The 18,231-nt window shown below is 33.8% G+C and overlaps 1 protein-coding gene across 1 annotated transcript in view; it reads right to left on the reverse strand.

Annotated features, from left to right (window-relative positions):
- The window catches only part of PGR (progesterone receptor), a 75,775-nt gene that overhangs the window by 5,502 nt on the left and 52,042 nt on the right, over positions 1–18,231 (reverse strand). The window contains exons 5-7 of the mRNA XM_008584634.1: positions 12,354–12,706; positions 8,558–8,625; positions 1,526–1,656 (exon numbers count right to left, since the gene is read on the reverse strand). Coding sequence (XP_008582856.1) covers positions 1,526–1,656; positions 8,558–8,625; positions 12,354–12,706 — 552 coding nt within the window. The remainder of the gene's footprint in view (positions 1–1,525; positions 1,657–8,557; positions 8,626–12,353; positions 12,707–18,231) is intronic.

An 18,231-nucleotide genomic window follows, 5' to 3' on the forward strand; every position in this document is an offset into this window, starting at 1 on the left:
TGCCTGGGTTCCTGAGCAATGACAACGAGCAGAGCCTCCCTGTTGATCTGCACTGGATATTTAGAGTGTTGTCTGTCGCCCCAGCATAATGCAGCCTATCCATAAACACAGAATTATGTTAAAGATATAAACTAATTTAGGAGATCTAGGATGATCTGTGATATAACCACTATAGAATTCATTACCCTCAAGCAAAGAAGAGCAAGAGGTTAACTACTGTAATATTAAATTTATTTCAGTTGACTCTCTGGCCAGTCCCATATCAATGCTCTTTGTCCACTCTGTGATCTTTCACCAAGTAAGGCTTGAAAATCCCTGCTCCAATAAGGAATGGTCTATGGATCCTTAGATCCTGTATTGGTCCCTGTCTTCACATAGATTCCATGAGGAAACCTTCCATTTTCAGGGTTTAGCTTTTCTGCCTTTCCTCCTGACTTGTGCCACCCCCCTCAACCAGCCCCCAGCCACTTGAGATTCATGCCACTAGAAAGAAGTCCCTGCGAAGATGCAGCTGAGAAAGACGCTTGGCTCACCCACAACCTAATGTCTTAGCTCCCTGTGGTTCTCTTGCAAATTATTATGAGTCAGGAAGCATCAGCTGGTACATTTAAGGGCTGTACCTGCCTGTGCATGCAGGGGCACAGAAAAGGGTAAAAGCAGATTTTTTTCTTTTAACTTTTCCCACATGGACCCTTGGGGATCAACTGAGGCAGAGGTGATTGTGTTCTTTATGCATGAGAAAGAGTGAAATGGGTATCTGTTTGTCATTCTGGTGACCAATGCTATGCTTTATAATATGCCATTTCCTCTTTCTGCCCAGCATACAGCTAGACCACATTTCCTGGCCTCTTCTGCAGGTAAGATGGGTGGTGGAATGTGGGTGCAAGTGATGCAAGACAGTTTCAGGCCTCACCTCCAAACCTTCTCTCACTCAGTGCTCATTCTAGTCAGATGCACTGGAGGACTCCAAGCTGCTAGGAAAGGGCAAAGCCACCGTATGGAAGGAGGCTGGGTTTTTCTTGCTAACCCAATGAACAGTGACGGTGAGTGATAAACAAACTGCTCTTGTATTAAGCTACTGATCTTTGTAGTTATTTTTTATACCTATTAGCCTATCCTGATATAACGAGAATAATTTCAAACAAAATTGTGTATTTATATAGTAAATACTTTTGTGGAGGTGGTGTTGGTGGTGTTAGAAGGAAGCATAGTTTGTGTTTATGCACTATTAATTAGTTTATAATACTGAATTAGGTAAATACAAAAAAGTCATTTAGTCATATGTTCTCTAAAATAAAAAAGAATTATTTAGGCTATATTAATGTTATATGGTAGGTAAAATATGAAAAATATCAAGCAATTTTATTAATGTCTATGACAACATATAGGAGTTTTTTCTTTGTAGTCACAATCTAAGATTTCTATTGCATATATAGGTATATGATCATATTGTTTGAAACTTTCCTAATGAATTAAAAATTGAAAAATTAAGTATCTTGTTTTAAGTTACTTGTACTCAACTCACTTGTATTAAGAAGGAGCAATACTTTCATACAGAGGAACTCTTCATGGCTAACCTGAAGCTTCACAAACTCCTGAGGGATCTGCCACATGGTAAGGCATAATGAGTAGAATGATGATTCTTTCATCCGCTGTCTTGAATCACACACAACACACATAGGAAAAAGCAACAGAAAAAAAAATAGGGTCTCAGCCAATTTATGTAATTTATCAGGGAATATGATTTCGGTAATTAGATTATTGAGTATGACTGCTACTTTTAAAAAACAAACTAAATATTTGAAATTTTAAACATCATCTAAACTTTTTCACAATACTGAATTAGGGTCTCAGCCAATTTATGTAATTTATCAGGGAATATGATTTCGGTAATTAGATTATTGAGTATGACTGCTACTTCTAAAAAACAAACTAAATATTTGAAATTTTAAACATCATCTAAACTTTTTCACAATACTGAATTGTTGAGGTTAAGAAATTTTACAATTAGAAATTTATATTAAATAGACATTGATCAAGATTAATATTTCAAATGCTTCTCATTTTTATTATCACACTTTAAGTAACTAAACCAAGAAACGAGAGCAAAGTTGTAGGAGTTCAGAATGTTGAGGGCTGAGAGATACTCAGAATGCTTTATTTACTGATGAATTTTTTTTTCATGAAAATATATACATATGTACATATATATATATATATAAATTATTTTGTGTACAAATCAGTGAAAGAATTGATTCAGTTCATAGAAATTTACCATACTGTGAAACTTTCTAAAAGAAATGTATAGTGATATAGAAAAGGGTAAAGAAGAACATTAGCAAGCATTAAATAACTGACAAAGTTTAACACAAATTCTGAAGGCTGAGGAAATTTATTTAAGGTATTTTCTCAACCATGCGATGTTTTATAATGTCCATATTAGTCAGATGAAGCTAAAAGAAATAGTGAAAAGAGAACTAGATTTTGACTCAGAAGAGCTAAAATTAATCCTGACTGTCACTCCGGGTCTTTGGCAAGTGATGCAATTCTTCTGAGCCTCAGTTTCCTGAACTGTAAAATGAAGGATACTGATTCCTTACTGTCTCAAGGGATTGTAGGATAAAATGGAATAAAGCATATGAAAATCATCTGCAAACTGTAAAGACTTATACAAGTAAGTTATTAAATTATATACTTCTAAGTCAGTATTCACCATTGGAACAGTATAAATATTACCATGAAAAGATCCTTATTCAGTTAAAGATTATATGCAGAAAATTAATTACAGTTATTAAAATACATGTATGATAAGGCAAATTGAAATATTTACTTTTCAATTTTAAAAAATTATGTATAATTTTTCCTGTAGAACAAAAGATAACGTTTTTACTTTTTGAAGGTTAAGTTAATACTTTATAGTGAAAACATTTCTAATTTACCTCATGGTCTTCATTAGCACCACGATATGAAATTTTAATTTGGTAAACCCAATTCTCATGGGAAGATCTCAACTGAAGAACGTAAAGGAGGGAGAAGCAAAGAGGTACTTGGCGGTGTAGGCGGGGGTCAGATCATGGAATGTCTCACATGTCTATTAAGGAGCAATGGGAATGACATAGCCTTAAGTGTGCTGTAGATGGATCCTTGGTAGCTCTATGGAGGGTGGATTCAAGGGAGTAAGTCTGAAGTTAAGGAGAGCAGTTGGGAGCTAATGCCAAGGGCCAGGTGAGAAATGATGAAAACCTGAAATGAGTCAACACATAGGAATTTAGAGGAGGGAGTGCATCAGAGAAATATTTAAAGGGTGAAATTAAAGAGATTTGGCAACTGAGTATATCTAGGTAAGAACAAGAAAGAGTCATATACATCTTTCAGTATTTTTACTTGAATGGTAGATGATGATAATAGTATTACTGAGATAAAATAAAAGAGGAGAAACAGGCTAGGAGGGAAATAGTAAGTTTTGGACATGTTTGAGGGCCTTGGGACTATCCAGATAGCGTTTGGACATATGAAGTATAAAATGGGGAGAAATGTGGGCTAGAAATATAAATGTAAAGTTATTTGTATCTGAGTGTAGCTGAAACAACGGAAGTTGACAACACCTTTTATAAAGGTATTGAGAAAAAACATTGTTTTGATGGGAATATCAATAACTTTCCATAATGCTATTTTTAAAACATCTATTTCCCCTAAAAACTCATTGAAGTCCACTTACAAATGATCTATTTCAAAAGTAAAACCAAAACCTTAATTCATTAACTATCAAGGGCAAAATAAATTTATTTCCTGACAACATTAATCTCAAGATAGGTAGCAGAAAAGAGGAAAATTATCTTCTCTCTGTATACTCCAGATAGTCCCATCTTCGTGTGAATAGTAGGAAGACTGCTATTCTCCTCTTAGAACTCCTTAACCTGAAAACAACTCTAGTACATATTCGTAATTAAGGATGTCATAGCAAACATTTACATTTTGGGTGGAGAGGAGGGAAACTCTTCAGTGTCTAGCCTTTCTTCCTTCCTTCCTCTCTCTTTCTCTGTGTGGACAGAGCTCTCAATTGGTTGTTTGGTGAGAGCAGGTACCCACCCTCCAAGCAGAAAGGCTAGCTAAAACCTCTGCTTCCCTGGGCTCGTGGCCTGGGTTTGGCCTGTGGAACACATACTATCATGGCTTTGAAGCAGAAAATAGTAAAGCAAACACAAAGATCTGGTTATATACTCTTGCTGGTGGTGGTGCCCAGTGATAGTGGAATCCAGTGGGTGCATTTGTGATGCTTGTTTATTGGCTCTTCAGAGACACCGTGGTTTCTGCTCATATTCCAAAATTGTTCTCTAGCTTCTATTCAGTGAATCCCCGGACTCCTTTCAATAAATTCTTTTTCTTTTGTTTTTGATAGCCAGGATTATTTTGTTTTTTAAGATTAACATAGTCGGTTTTTATTGTTGACATCCAGGAACCTTATTTACTCAGGTGCAGAAAGACTTTCTAAATAAGCTAGGAAAAATTTGGCATGCAATTTTCATAATTCTTTATTTTCACATGATTTAAATGCATCAAGTACATCTCTATATATTGTTTTTTAAAAAACATTATGAATCTTAATACAATAAATTGCAAACATAAATGCTGCTTGTAAATTGAATATACAAGGCTTTGTAAAAATGGATAATTAATTCTTTGATAAAACTTAGAATAATTTAATGAGATTAATGAATTTTCCTAATTTTTGAAAAGCAAGACACATATAAACCTGCATATAAACATATAAACTTGCTGGTCTGTTCTTTCAAATTATAAGTTCTGGAGTGAAGACCCTAGTTCCAATCCTGACTCTACTACTTACTGATTGCCCCTTTGGGCTGGTCATTTAATATCATTGAATCTAAATTTCTTCATAAGTAAAACCACAATGATAATGATAATGATAACTAATTCAAGAGCTAATATGAGACTCAAATGGGATAATTACACACATTGTAGAACACTAAGCAGATATTTATTATTACTCTATCAATAGATCACGTAACAGAATTACTCATCAGAGCAAAGGATTTATGAAAGCCACTAATCAGTCTGATGGAAAGTCTCTAATTTTAAAATAAAATGAGACCAAAATATATGTCAGAAAGCATTTTGTATATTATAGAACATATATGATACAACTAAAATATAAATGTTATTAATGGCAATAAAATTCAAAAGATAAATTGTTTTATCTTAAATATATATTTTCCAGAATACATATTTTATATATATGTTATTATATATAGCAAATTATATATTTCATATATATATGAAAAATGGAGGCTTGTAGAAAGTTAGGTTCAATTAATCAGATTACTAAAACATTGACAGGTTGTTCAGTATAATCTCCAGAAATATATTTATTATTCTTTATAATTTTCTTGGTCAATTTTATGACTTTTTAAAGAAAGTTGCCATGGATTGAATTGTGTCCCCTGAAGTCCATGTACTGAGGGTTAATCCCCACAGTAATTGTTGAGAGTTGGAAATCCTATTATGGTAATTGAAAAATGGGTGACTTTTTAAAGAAAGTTGCCATGGATTGAATTGTGTCCCCTGAAGTCCATGTACTGAAGGTTAATCCCCACAGTAATTGTTGAGAGTTGGAAATCCTATTATGGTAATTGAAAAATGGGTCCTTGAAGAGGTGACTAGATTGTGCTTACCATGCCCTAGTAAATGGATTAATAATGGCTGTCATGGACATGGTTCTGAGAGCCTTAAAAGGAGAAGGAATGAGGAGACAGCCTCTCTCAGCTCTGACATCTGCAATGTGATACCCTGCATCACCACCAAAGACCTTCACCAGATGTGTTCTCCAGACTTTAGACCTCCCAGCACCTAAAACTGTAAGCAATAAATTTCATTTTCTTTCAAATTACCCAATTCCAGGGATTTCTGTTATAAGCAACAGAAATGGACTAAGACAAAAGTATTTTATAATACTTAAATATTTGACTTCACTATGCTATAAATTTTTTCATTTTAGGCCTTTGATATATGTTAATCTTTGAGTAGCCTTAAAAATTTTACAAAATTATATAATAGTTAATTCTTTTTTTTTTCAAAAACAGAGATTCTGTTTATACTTACATGTTTACATTCACTATATTTACCCTGCTCTTTTTCGCTTTTGTCTTTTTGATTTTTTTGTTTGTTTGATTTTGCATTCTGGGGTTATAAATGACTAGAAGTGAAGGAACATTTTTATTATATTACAATATAAAATGTAAATCTTGTTGAAATAACTTAAAACATCAAATTACCAAAATTTAAAGCAGAAAGCATGTTTCCATTTAACAGAATGGAATAGAACTCAGAAAATAGCCTTTATTTACTCCACCTTTTAGAGGGCTTATCTGTGACAAATGTACAATGTTAAATCAACTTGAACATGCTTGGTACAGGAGTGCAATTTCTTCCCCATTAACTGTAATATCATTCATTACTTTATACTGAAACAAAGACAGGAACACTGAAATCAAATTCTTAATGGTGATAATGATCATGTAAAGTTAGTACACTTGAGATGATGATCAAACTAAAAAACATCCACATAGAGAAGTGATGAATGATCACTAATTGTGTTTAACAAATGTTAAAAAAAACAAAAGACCTTTCCTTCTGAGTTGACCTGATAATTCCTGACCAAAGCCCTGTTACACACTGTCCATTTCTTATGCTTGAAAAAAGTTAAAAGAAAATGTCAGTAAAGAGATGGCATGTATGACTTACTAGGTTCTCCGATCTTACTTCCAGAGTTCTAATAAAATATATTGGTTGTGCTTCTATAAAAAATGTCATGCTATCAAAACAATGGCACAGCGTTAAATATCTTAGCACCTTCTGACCCAAGGTATGAATTTTCATACACAAGTATGGACTTTGAATTGAAGCTTCTATGTGCTCCTCAATGACCAGTATATGTCTGATAACTAATTATGAATAAGGACTTGAAGTTTAATGATCTAAGGCAGTATATTTCTTCTTATATCAGTTCCATAATTTATATTTCTATTCTTTAAGCAGAATGAAGCTTAAAGAATGGGATGAAGCATTATGCTTGCAACTAGACATAATGATTAGAAAATGCTGTTGATGCTGTTTCTGCCTTTAACATTATAGTCTGGTGAAACAGAAAAGTAAAACACAATTATAGCTCAGAGCAATAGACTATGATTGACAAATGCAAGGGAGACATGGGAGAATAAAGGGTTCCTTTATTTCCAGACCCAGTTTGGGAAGACTCAGGGAAATATTTCCAGGAGAAGCGACAGGTGAAGTGAATTCTGAAGGCTAGTTAGGGGCCAGCCAGAGGAAGACGTGGGATAAGAGATAGGCCACCAAGTAGGGAAAAAGAATATGAGCAAAAGGAGACAGCAGGAAATTTAGCAAGGGGCACTTTGGGAATGGGACCTTAGAGTTGTTTGAAAAGGAATGGAGAGACATAAGGTTGCAAATCCAGTAGCAATATCACAAAAGGGGCTTGGATATTAAGGATAACGAGTTTGGACTTTACTTTGAAAAGGGAAAAATATAATTGTTTATAGTTGTTATAGAAAGATGATTCTGGGGGCAGAATAGAGGATCATTTGAGAGTCATGTGAAACCAGTGGTAAAAGGATCAGTAAGGAGACTACAATAGAAATCTAGGTAAAAAATGAGGGCCAAACTAATTCAAGGCAGTAGCAATGGAAATAGTATGCATAGTGAACCATATTTTAGCGAGCAGAGTTGACAGAATTTGCCAACTAATGGGACAGAGGGTGAAGGAGAAAGTGAGGCAGGGATGATACCAAAAATTTTGGCCTAGGTGCCATTTCAAGATACAGAAACAGGCTTTTAGGTTTATGGAGTAGAAGGTCATATTGACTTGGAAGTCCTTTTGGGTGAAGATATGGAATAAGCAGTTGAAAATATATGGTCCAGTAGTTCAGTAAAGGGTCTGGGTTAATGTGCTATGTATTTTGGAATCATCAGAATTTAGTGGTAGTTGAAGACAGGCTATGAATGAGCTCATCCAGACTGTGTAGAGTGAGAGCAGAAGACAGAACCCCAGACATGCCAGATTTATGGTGTGGGTAGAAGAATAAATCCACAAGGGAGTCAGAAAATCTGTAAACAAAGAGAAGCATATCTATGTGGAAGGCAAATGCCAAAGGAAGAGTTTCAGCAAGAATTGGTTATTTTGCCAGTAGTCTAGTCCCAGAGGCATGTGAAACATGTTAAGGGCTGAAATTTTTCACATGATTTTCGTAAGTAAAAAAATTTGTTGACAATTAGCAATGATAATTTCAGTGGAATAGGGTTTAGAAAAATAATTTTTGAAACGTCTTCATAAAATCATTTCTCAAGGCCTAACTTTACTTGTGGTAGTCTACCCTCATTTCTCCTCTCTCATCACTTTTTGGATGGCAATAATTTTTTTCTCTCATGATTTGATTTACTTACTCAATTTGGGAAAAAATTTAAAAAGTCCTTTTTCACAGATGCAGTGACTGTCACTGACTCAAAAGACGTTCCGGCATACTTCAAAGCCAGAAAATGAGGCAAAGTACCAATCTTCTGATACTGATAAATTGCAAGTAGTCTGGCTAACTGCAACCAAGAAATAAGGTATGTATTTAAAAATGCAATGTTTAAAAATGCCAAAGCATTGACCAGAATAGGTTTTTCACCAAGTAAAAAGAAGTATCAAGACAAAATTTATAAAAAGGAAATGTCTCCCCCAAACCTCTCTGTCATATCAATCCTGCTAAAATGTATTGATATACAGGATAAAAACAATTTAAAGGTAAAATCAAATTGGGAATGAGTACTTATTACTTCCTAAAGCCTGCACTGACTTTTAAGACCTCCTTGATCGGCCCATAACTTATACCTCTAAATTTACTTCCCACTACTCTTCTTAATATTAATTTATTGTCAGTGGTTTCTTAATATTTGGGTGACAAAACCCCCAGAAGTCCAGTACTTATTGTAGTAATGTCTGAGGAACAATACGCACAAATGTGTTTTCTCGATCGGAGAGCTTTAATTACTATCCTTTGGGGTGAGTGTATGATAAAATTTTTGATGTTACCAAGGGACCCTCACACTTGAAAACATTTAGAACTATTGTCTAATGCTGGGTTAATTCATTATTTGCAAAATATACCTCATGCTTTCCTTATTCTTTATATCTGAATGTTTTCTCTTCTTATCATGATTTATCAAAGTCTTGTTTTTCCTTTCTCCTTCAAGGTGTAGTTTAACCAATACCTTGTCTCTGATGCCTTCTCTAGTCCCTCAAACCAAAAGTGTTCTTCCATCCCACTTTCTTTATATCTGTATCTTATGTCAGTTTCACATAATACTGTAGTTGTTTGGGTATCTTCTTTCTCCCACCAGATTGAAAGTTCCTTTATTCTATTGAATATGTCTTGTTAATTTTTTAGATTTTGCAAATATCGTGTTGCTTCACCCTTCAAATAAGAAAATGTTACCCACTAAAGCTACAGATAAAAGTCAATTTAAAATCATTCATATATAGGTGCTAAATGTCAGATGCAATGTATCCTAAGAGACGGTTTGTAAATGTACTGTCATGAGGCTAAAGCACCTTGCATGTCTCTATTAAATAGAAAAAGGATATCTCTGAAGTATTATTGGGGAGATGAAAGATAAGCTGCAGTTATTCTAACAGGTCCAAGATAATGGAAGAGTATAGACAAAGAAGCAACAAGGAAGCCCTGACCAGGCAACAGGCATTCTAGGGGCACCTGAAGATATATGCCTAGGGACCCTCAGATATGTTGTCACTTTGTTATAATGATCATTCTACATATGATCTTAATCTGACTTTCCAAATACACTTTCCTGTAGGAAAGAATGACCTGATCTGTCAACATGTTTTCCTAGTAGTGTGTGTGTATGTGTGTGTGTGTGTATTTGCATTATAAAGGAGTAGATTGACATTATGGCTTATCAGTAAGTTTCGTTTAATAAAAGTCCATCTTCCACAGACTTGTTAGTCTTATTACACTTGAGTAAATGGATAAAATAAATTTCTCATACATGCAAAACTAATAACCAGATGCTAGGATGTGCTGCACCAAAATGTATTCACACCATGAGCTAAGCCTTCTGGCTTTTCTTTCTAAAACTGTTTAATTGTTAGAACTTGCACACAGCAGGTATATAATAGAAATTCATTGAGTGAATCAGTGAATAAAAACTGTAACTGTTTAATTGTTAGCACTTGCACACAGCAGGTATATAATAGAAATTCATTGAGTGAATCAGTGAATAAAAACTGTAACCTTGTTTAAAGTCAGCTGAAATCGGTTTTGAGCAGCTAATGATACTAGATTACTTTATATACATGTTCATTAACCATTTTCATCATTCATTCAGTAGTGTTCCTCCCCAAAATGCAGGCCAAACACGTATGGTTTAAAAAGACTACTGGCCACACTATACTTTGAAAATGTCAATGCTTCCCTTGTTTACAATTAATGAAAACAGTATGTGTAATACTAGTGTTGCCAGTCTTTCTGATTTACTTGGCATGAATTACATTGTGCAACATTTAAAAAGTTGCCACCAAATGCAATGTAAAAATTTCCTCTCCTTTTTTGAGATTGTGTCGGGGTCAAAAAATCCTGATAGATAACTGCTTCAACTTGAAAAGCTCACTTAGCTTTTATCCACAGCAAATAAATAATCTTTTTAATTGTAACTGGTTATTTTCTAACTTTTCCAGCTCATGCCAGAATCTTTTAAAACTTTAAAGAACTTACAAAATACAAACAAAAGGAATATGAACTATATCAACAAAAATAAAACACCTTTCCAAATAATAAAAAAACAGAAAAATTAAACATGTTTAAACATTCATATTTTTAAACAGAAAAGTTCATTATTGCTATTGTTATATTTTTATTTAATAAAGATCTATCAAATCTGACAACTACTTTACAGTAAGTTTTAAACATTCAGAACTTTTTAACAGAAAAAAAAATTACCTGTCCAAGCCCTTTCAGCAAGAATTAAACTAGTAAGAACCTGGGCATTTTGATTTCTCTATAAAAATTACTTCATCACCACTAGCATACTGAATTTTATTAACTTTGCTCAATATGTATTTTTAAAAAGATTTGAGAAATAGGAAACTATTTTTCTTTCTGTTTCATGTAATTGAATTTTTTAATAACAATTCATCTATTGTATTTCAGTGTTCAGGTAGAATAATAACTGAGAAATATATTAAGGCAAATTGAAAAGGAATTTTTTTAAAAGCTATTGAATTTACTTGGGAGCTAAAAGGACGTAACATGTTTAATTCTTTTTTTTTTTTTTCTTTTCCTTTTTTTTTTTGTGACCGGCAACGGATCGCAACCCTCGGTGTTGCCCCCACACCTCGCTCAGCCAGTGAGCGGCCGGTCTGTATGTAGGATCCGAACCCTCGGCGGGAGCGCCGCCACGCTTCCCAAGCGGCGCACTGTAGCAGTGCACCACCAGGCCGGCCCTAACATGTTTAATTCTTGATGAGATATTGGAAAAATAAATTGGTCTAAAGTAGTACATGGATATTATTGAGGTAAAGAAAATGTATATTTTTAAAAAATGTTCTGTTTCTAATTATGGGATTAATGTTTTCGCAAGCAATTTCTACACATATATTTTGGCTCTACAGTCTAAGATTTAATCAAGTAAAAATTTCATCCTTGTAATTCTTTCAACTGCTTGTTGCCTATAGAGCTGTGCTGAGAGAGCAAAAACAACTGATAAATAAAGTGACTGACATCCTTTCATGATATTATAATCCAAGTTCTCTCTGTTGCTGAGCTATATATCCCCTTTGGGTATAAATTAGAGGAAATAGTGACTGGAGGTTCACTTCTTTATGTAAAAATTAATTATTTATTCATTTTTTTAGGAATTCTGTTTTCTTAATTGACTTTAGACACCTCACTGTAACTCTGCATACCATTTTGCTTTATTATATGAGCAGATATATTCAGTTTTATTTTCAACCAATTGAGGTTGGTTAAATTAGGATTTAGAATGAACCAGACATTTTAAAAAAGTTGGTCAACTTGTCTTTCTCTGAACTACTATAATATCTGTTGTCGAACACACAATTTTATGCTATTTCTTAACTGTTTGATATATGTAATTCTTGATTCATCAGCAAAACTCAATGCGTTCTCTACTTCTTTTGTATTTCCATAGCACATATTAGGGTCCTATACAAATATTTTGAACTTCTGAAACATATACTGTAACGTGCTGTTTACAGCATAGTTAATTTACTGCACAGACTGTTTTATTTAACAACCTACTAGTACAACAAACATAGCACATTTTTTATTACATGCTATTACATACAAACTATTATTACCTGGCAATGATTTGGACCACTTGACTACTGAAAGCAGTTGCCTCTCTCCTAGTTGATTAAGACTTGTTAGCAAAGAACTGGAAGTATCAGGCTTTGTGTTGTCATGTCCTGCGTAGATCACGTCTGGTTCAATGCTCATTAGCAGGCTGATCACTGAGGGGATCAACTGCAAGTCTTTAGACGGTGAAAAAGTGATTCTCTGGCTTTCGTTTGGAATGCCCACTGGCTGTGAGAGAGCAACTGTATCTAGTGCTCTCATAACTCTGACTTTATTGAACTTTTTAAACTTTCGACCTATAAAGAGGAAAAAAAATGTTTATGTAAATACATATGAACTAAATCTCCCAGCAGAGTATTATTTATCTTAGTCCTTAGAATCATAACATTATAGATTTTAGTATCAATCTAATAAAATGAATTAGAATAAATAAAAATGTTAGGCCTCAGGTTAAATAAATTAGAATTAAATAATTCATTGCTTCAGCATTCATTGGGTTTGTAGGGTGGGAGGAATTACACCAGTATCCAGCAAGGGATTATGGACTTTGTATGAAAAGAGATGAATGAAAAGACAAATAGCTTTTAGGAGAGACTAACTTCAGTATTGCTCAATATTCTGACAGAACTGCTTTCCAAAAGCTAATGCTGCAGATCCCATTAGTTGAAACATAGTCTAGTGGTTGCTGAATCTTCTTCTGGGTTTCATTCATTTAAGAATCTGTTAAAAGATATGCATATATATGCAAACCCCGTGAAACACTTAATATAGTTATGGTGGGTCCATAGTTCCCTTGAAAACAATCTTATAGACTGTTATGACATCTAAGGACCAAAAATTAAGAGTCTCTTTTTTAAATTAAGGGAGGAGAGAATCTACACTCTGTGCTAGTCAAACCACATTTGTATTTCTCAATAATTTATAGCATTTCTACTTTGATGAATTGTGATATGTTAGGAAGAAAAAAAGCCAGATGGTCACATAAGTAGAATCTGCATCATGAGGAAAAATTTAAGGAGACTGGGATGCTTCTTTGGGCTTCTGCTAGTTCACATATGCCTTGGTGTGAATAAGAGAAAGTCCTGGTGACCTGAGGGTGGGCTGGATTTCAGTCCCACTTGCTCTGTACGAGGCATGGGCTGATTAACAGAATGAAGTGGCTATGCTGTTTAGCTAAGGGAGGATTGATAACCATTTGCAATTATCTAAGCAGAGGTAGCAATCTGCTGGTTCAAGTACCTGATCTGGCCCTTAGACATGTTTTGTTTGGTTCATGCAATACTGACCAGAGTTATAAAAACATCCCTAAATTAGTTAGGTGGCAACAATCTAGTAAAGCTGAGTTGCAGCTGTTGCTTTTGGATGGGTCATAGGCACTCCAGTTTGTCAAGTTCCTACCACAAACTGGTAGTAAGCCAATGATTTCTTAAATCTCGTCACTCTACCCAACTAAGTTACCTACCTGTTCTCTGTAAGCATTTGCCTTTGTGATGTCTTTTTTCTTTTTTTATTGGTTATGAATATTCATGAGATACTAAGCTGATTGTCATCCCTCGTGCCTTTGTGATTTCTGAGTTCAGAGTATAGTCACAAAGAAAAATGATTACACTTGCTCTATAAAGCCCCAAGGAACTGAGTTAGAACTTGTAGGTGACAGGGAAATAATTGCCAGGGTCTGTATACAAAAAGGATGCAGAATTGATTACAGAGATCACAGGGGCTTCCTGGGCAGGGAATGAGTTACAAAGGCAAGAGAGGTAACAGTTATGGAGTATCTACTATACATCGGGAATTTTATATATCATTTAGCCTTATAACAATCTTGAAAGCTAAGTATTATTAACTCCATTTGTAGATTGGGAAAATAGAGAGAAGAGAAAATGTCACACCCAATGTTAGAGTAGCAGAATTCAGATTATGTGGACTGGAAAGCCCAGACTCTTTCTACCCCTATCACTGGAGTCCCCCTGGAGTCTCAGGCATGTGCTGCATCTTCATTTGGTGGGATTATGGAAAAGAGGGTTAGGCAAGGGATTGTGTGAAAGAGCATGAAGTTTGAAATAAATATTTTTTAAAGGTTTGTTCCAATGCTAAAATATTATGATCAATAAAAAATACAACACACCCTCCCCTACCCCCAGCAATAACTCTAAAATGGTTTTCCTTCCAATTTACTTTAACTTCCTTTCTCTTTTTCATACACTTACAGTTCTGGTTTCATCAGAATTTGATTATATTATAAAATACTGGAATCTCTTTGAAAACCAAAGAAAACGCTTTATACATTGATTAAACTTTAGAAAGTCTTGTCCCCCAAATAGAATTCCAAGACAATTTTCCTAACATGCTGATTATATAAAGTGTCATTTAAATTAATATAGAAAACATTCATACTTTTCTTGCCATCCAGTCTTTCCATGAGTCCCAGGGGGGAAAAAAGGGAATGTATGATAAAAGCAAATTCAAAAGATGAACTAATATTGAACTAGGTCATTTTTATATCTTATCTACTTGATCAACCCTTTGAAATAAATATTAGCATTTCCATTTTAAAGATGAGGAATAGGTTTACAGAGGCTAAGTAATTGGCCAAGTTCATAAAGCTAGCAAATGCCAGAGCAGACATATTAATCAAGTGGTATCCTCATTCATTCTTTCACTCACTCATTCATGAAACACTTATTGGCTTCATTTATCAGGCACTGTTCAAGGTTCTTAGGTAACAGCAATGAACAACAAAGTGTCTACATTCACTGAGTCTATATTTTTGGGATAAGTGGTAGAAGATAGAGGGTGCCCATAAACCAATAAAGAGTAATAAAATACCAAAATGTTATGTGTTACAAGCAAATTATGTGTCATAAGATAGAAAGTGACTTGACAGAACAGGGCAACATTAAATAGTATGGTCAAGGAAACTTTCAAATTTCAAACTCTATGGTCTTTCCCCTAGACCTCCCTGCTCCTCTTCCAACAGTCTTTGTTTATTGAAATCTGCAGGCTAATGACTCTTTGGGAGCTAAAAAAGCAGCTAAAAAAGGAGAACTTTGCACAGCAGAAGAATGATGTTAAAGAATTTAAAAAATGTAAAGTTATTAAGAGAAATTTTCTTGACGTGCTACATTGTTACAAACTTGCCACCTCTACGATCTTCCTCCTACCATGAACATCAGTTTGGTCTTCCAAAAATACATGGTAAGAAATGTAATAACTCTTCCCTTCATTTATAGTTTATGAAAGTACGACATACTGAAAAAACATGAACTTTGAACTAGCCATATCTAGGTATGCATTCTGTCACTTAAAAGCTTTATACCTGGGTTGGATCCTTTACTTGTCCAAATACTAATTTACTCATCTTTAAAATGGGGCATATACAATAATGAAATAGCCAAAGAAGAAATCAAGAAAGTAATGGAATTCACAATAGCAACTAAAAAAAAAAAAAAAAAAAAAAATCCGGTACGGGCGCGACACTGAGGGTTGCGATCCATTGCTGGACACGAAAAAAGACAAAATAAATAAATAAATAAATAAATAAATAAATAAATAAATAAATAAATAAATAAATAAATAAATAAATAAATAAATAAATAAATAAATAAATAAATAAATAAATAAATAAATAAATAAATAAATAAATAAATAAATAAATAAATAAATAAATAAATAAATAAATAAATAAATAAATAAATAAATAAATAAATAAATAAATAAATAAATAAATAAATAAATAAATAAATAAATAAATAAATAAATAAATAAATAAATAAATAAATAAATAAATAAATAAATAAATAAATAAATAAATAAATAAATAAATAAATAAATAAATAAATAAATAAATAAATAAATAAATAAATAAATAAATAAATAAATAAATAAATAAATAAATAAATAAATAAATAAATAAATAAAAATTAAAAAATGGAATACCTAGGAGTAAATTTAACCAAGAACGTGAAAGACCTCTACAATGAAAACTCTAAAACACTGATGAAAAAGTGTACACAAATAAATGGAAAGACATCCCATGTTCTTGGGCTAGAAGAATTAACATCATTAAAATGTCCATATTTCCCAAAGCAATCCACACATTCAATGTAATCCCTATCAAAATGCCAATGACATTTGTCACTTCTTCACAGAAATAGAAAAAACAGTCTTAAAACTTGTATGGAACCACAAAAGACTCTGTACAGCTAAAGCAATCTTGAACAAAAAGAACAAAGTTGGAGGCATCACACTTCCTGATTTCAAAATACACTATAAAGCTATGGTAACAAAAACAGCATGGTACTGGCATATAAACACACAAACTGACCAATGGGACAGAATCGACAGCCCCAAAATAAACCCACACATTATTAGCCAACTGATTTTCTACAAAGGTGCCAAAAATATACACTGGGGAAAGGACAGCATCATCAACAAATAGTGTTAGGAAAATGTGATGTCCACATGCAGAAGAATGAAACTAGACCCTTATCTCTCACCATACATAAAAACTAACTCAAAATAGGTCAAAGACCTAAATTTAAGGCCCAAAACCATTAAACTACTACAAGAAAGCACAAGGGAAACACTACATGAAATGGGAGTGGGAAGTGCTTTTATGAGTGAGACTACAAAGGCACAAGTAGCTAAAGCAAAAGTATACAAATGGGGCTGCATCAAACTAAAAAGCTTCCGCACAGCAAAGGACACTATCAATAAAGTGAAGAGACAACCTATAGAATGGCAGAAAGTATTTGCAAACTACAGATCAGACAAGGGGCTAATATCCAGAATATATATATAAGGAACTCAACAGTAAAAAAAAAAAAAACCCAATTAAAAAATGGGTGAATAACCTGAGTAGACGTTTCTCAAATCAAGACGTACAAATAGCCAAGAGGCACATGAAAAAATACTCAACATTACTAATCATCAGGGAAATGCAAATTAAACCAAGATGGGATGGCATCTCATTTCCAGTTAGACTGGCTATTATCAACAAGACAAAAAATAACAAATACTAGTGAGGATGCAGAGAAAAAGGAACTCTCCTACATTGTTGGTGGGGATGTAAAATGGTACAGCCATTGTGGGAAACAGTATGGAAGTTCCTCAGAAAACTAAAAACAGATCTGCATTATGACCCAGTTATCCCACTATTGGGTATATACCCAAAGGAAAGGATATCAGTATATCAAAAAGACACCTGCACTCTCATGTACATCACAAAACTACTCACAACCACCAAGAGATGGAATCAACCCAAATGCCCATCAACACCTTTATTTATAGTAGCCACGAGTTGGAGTCAAGCTAAATGTCCATCAACAGATGACCAGATAAGGAAAATGTGGTGTATATAGTCAATGGAATACTACTCTGCCATAAAAAAGAATGAAATTCTGCCATTTGCAGCAACATGGATGAACTTAAAGAAAATTACGTTAAGTGAAATAAGCCAGACTCAGAAAGAGAAATACCATGTGTTCTCACTCATAAGTGGAGATTAGTAAAGAAAGACAGACAGAAAGAAGGAAAGAAAGAAAAACAAACAAAAACAATCACAATAGCACACTGAACTTCCAAAAAAAAAGAACAGAACTGTGGTTATTACAGGTGGGAAAGGAGGAGTGGGAGTGAGGTTAGTGAGAAATTAGTTAAGGGTCACAAAGATTGATTATGTTTTGTAAACATGAGCATACTAATTATCCTGATTTGATCACCACATATTGTACACATGTATTGATGCTCAAATCTGTACCCCACAAATATATATAAACAATTACGTTTCGGGCCGGCCCGGTGGCGCACTGGATAGTGCGCC

This window comes from Galeopterus variegatus, unplaced genomic scaffold (genome assembly GCF_000696425.1).
Source record: "Galeopterus variegatus unplaced genomic scaffold, G_variegatus-3.0.2 Scaffold3322, whole genome shotgun sequence".
Classification (NCBI taxonomy): Eukaryota; Metazoa; Chordata; class Mammalia; order Dermoptera; family Cynocephalidae; genus Galeopterus; species Galeopterus variegatus.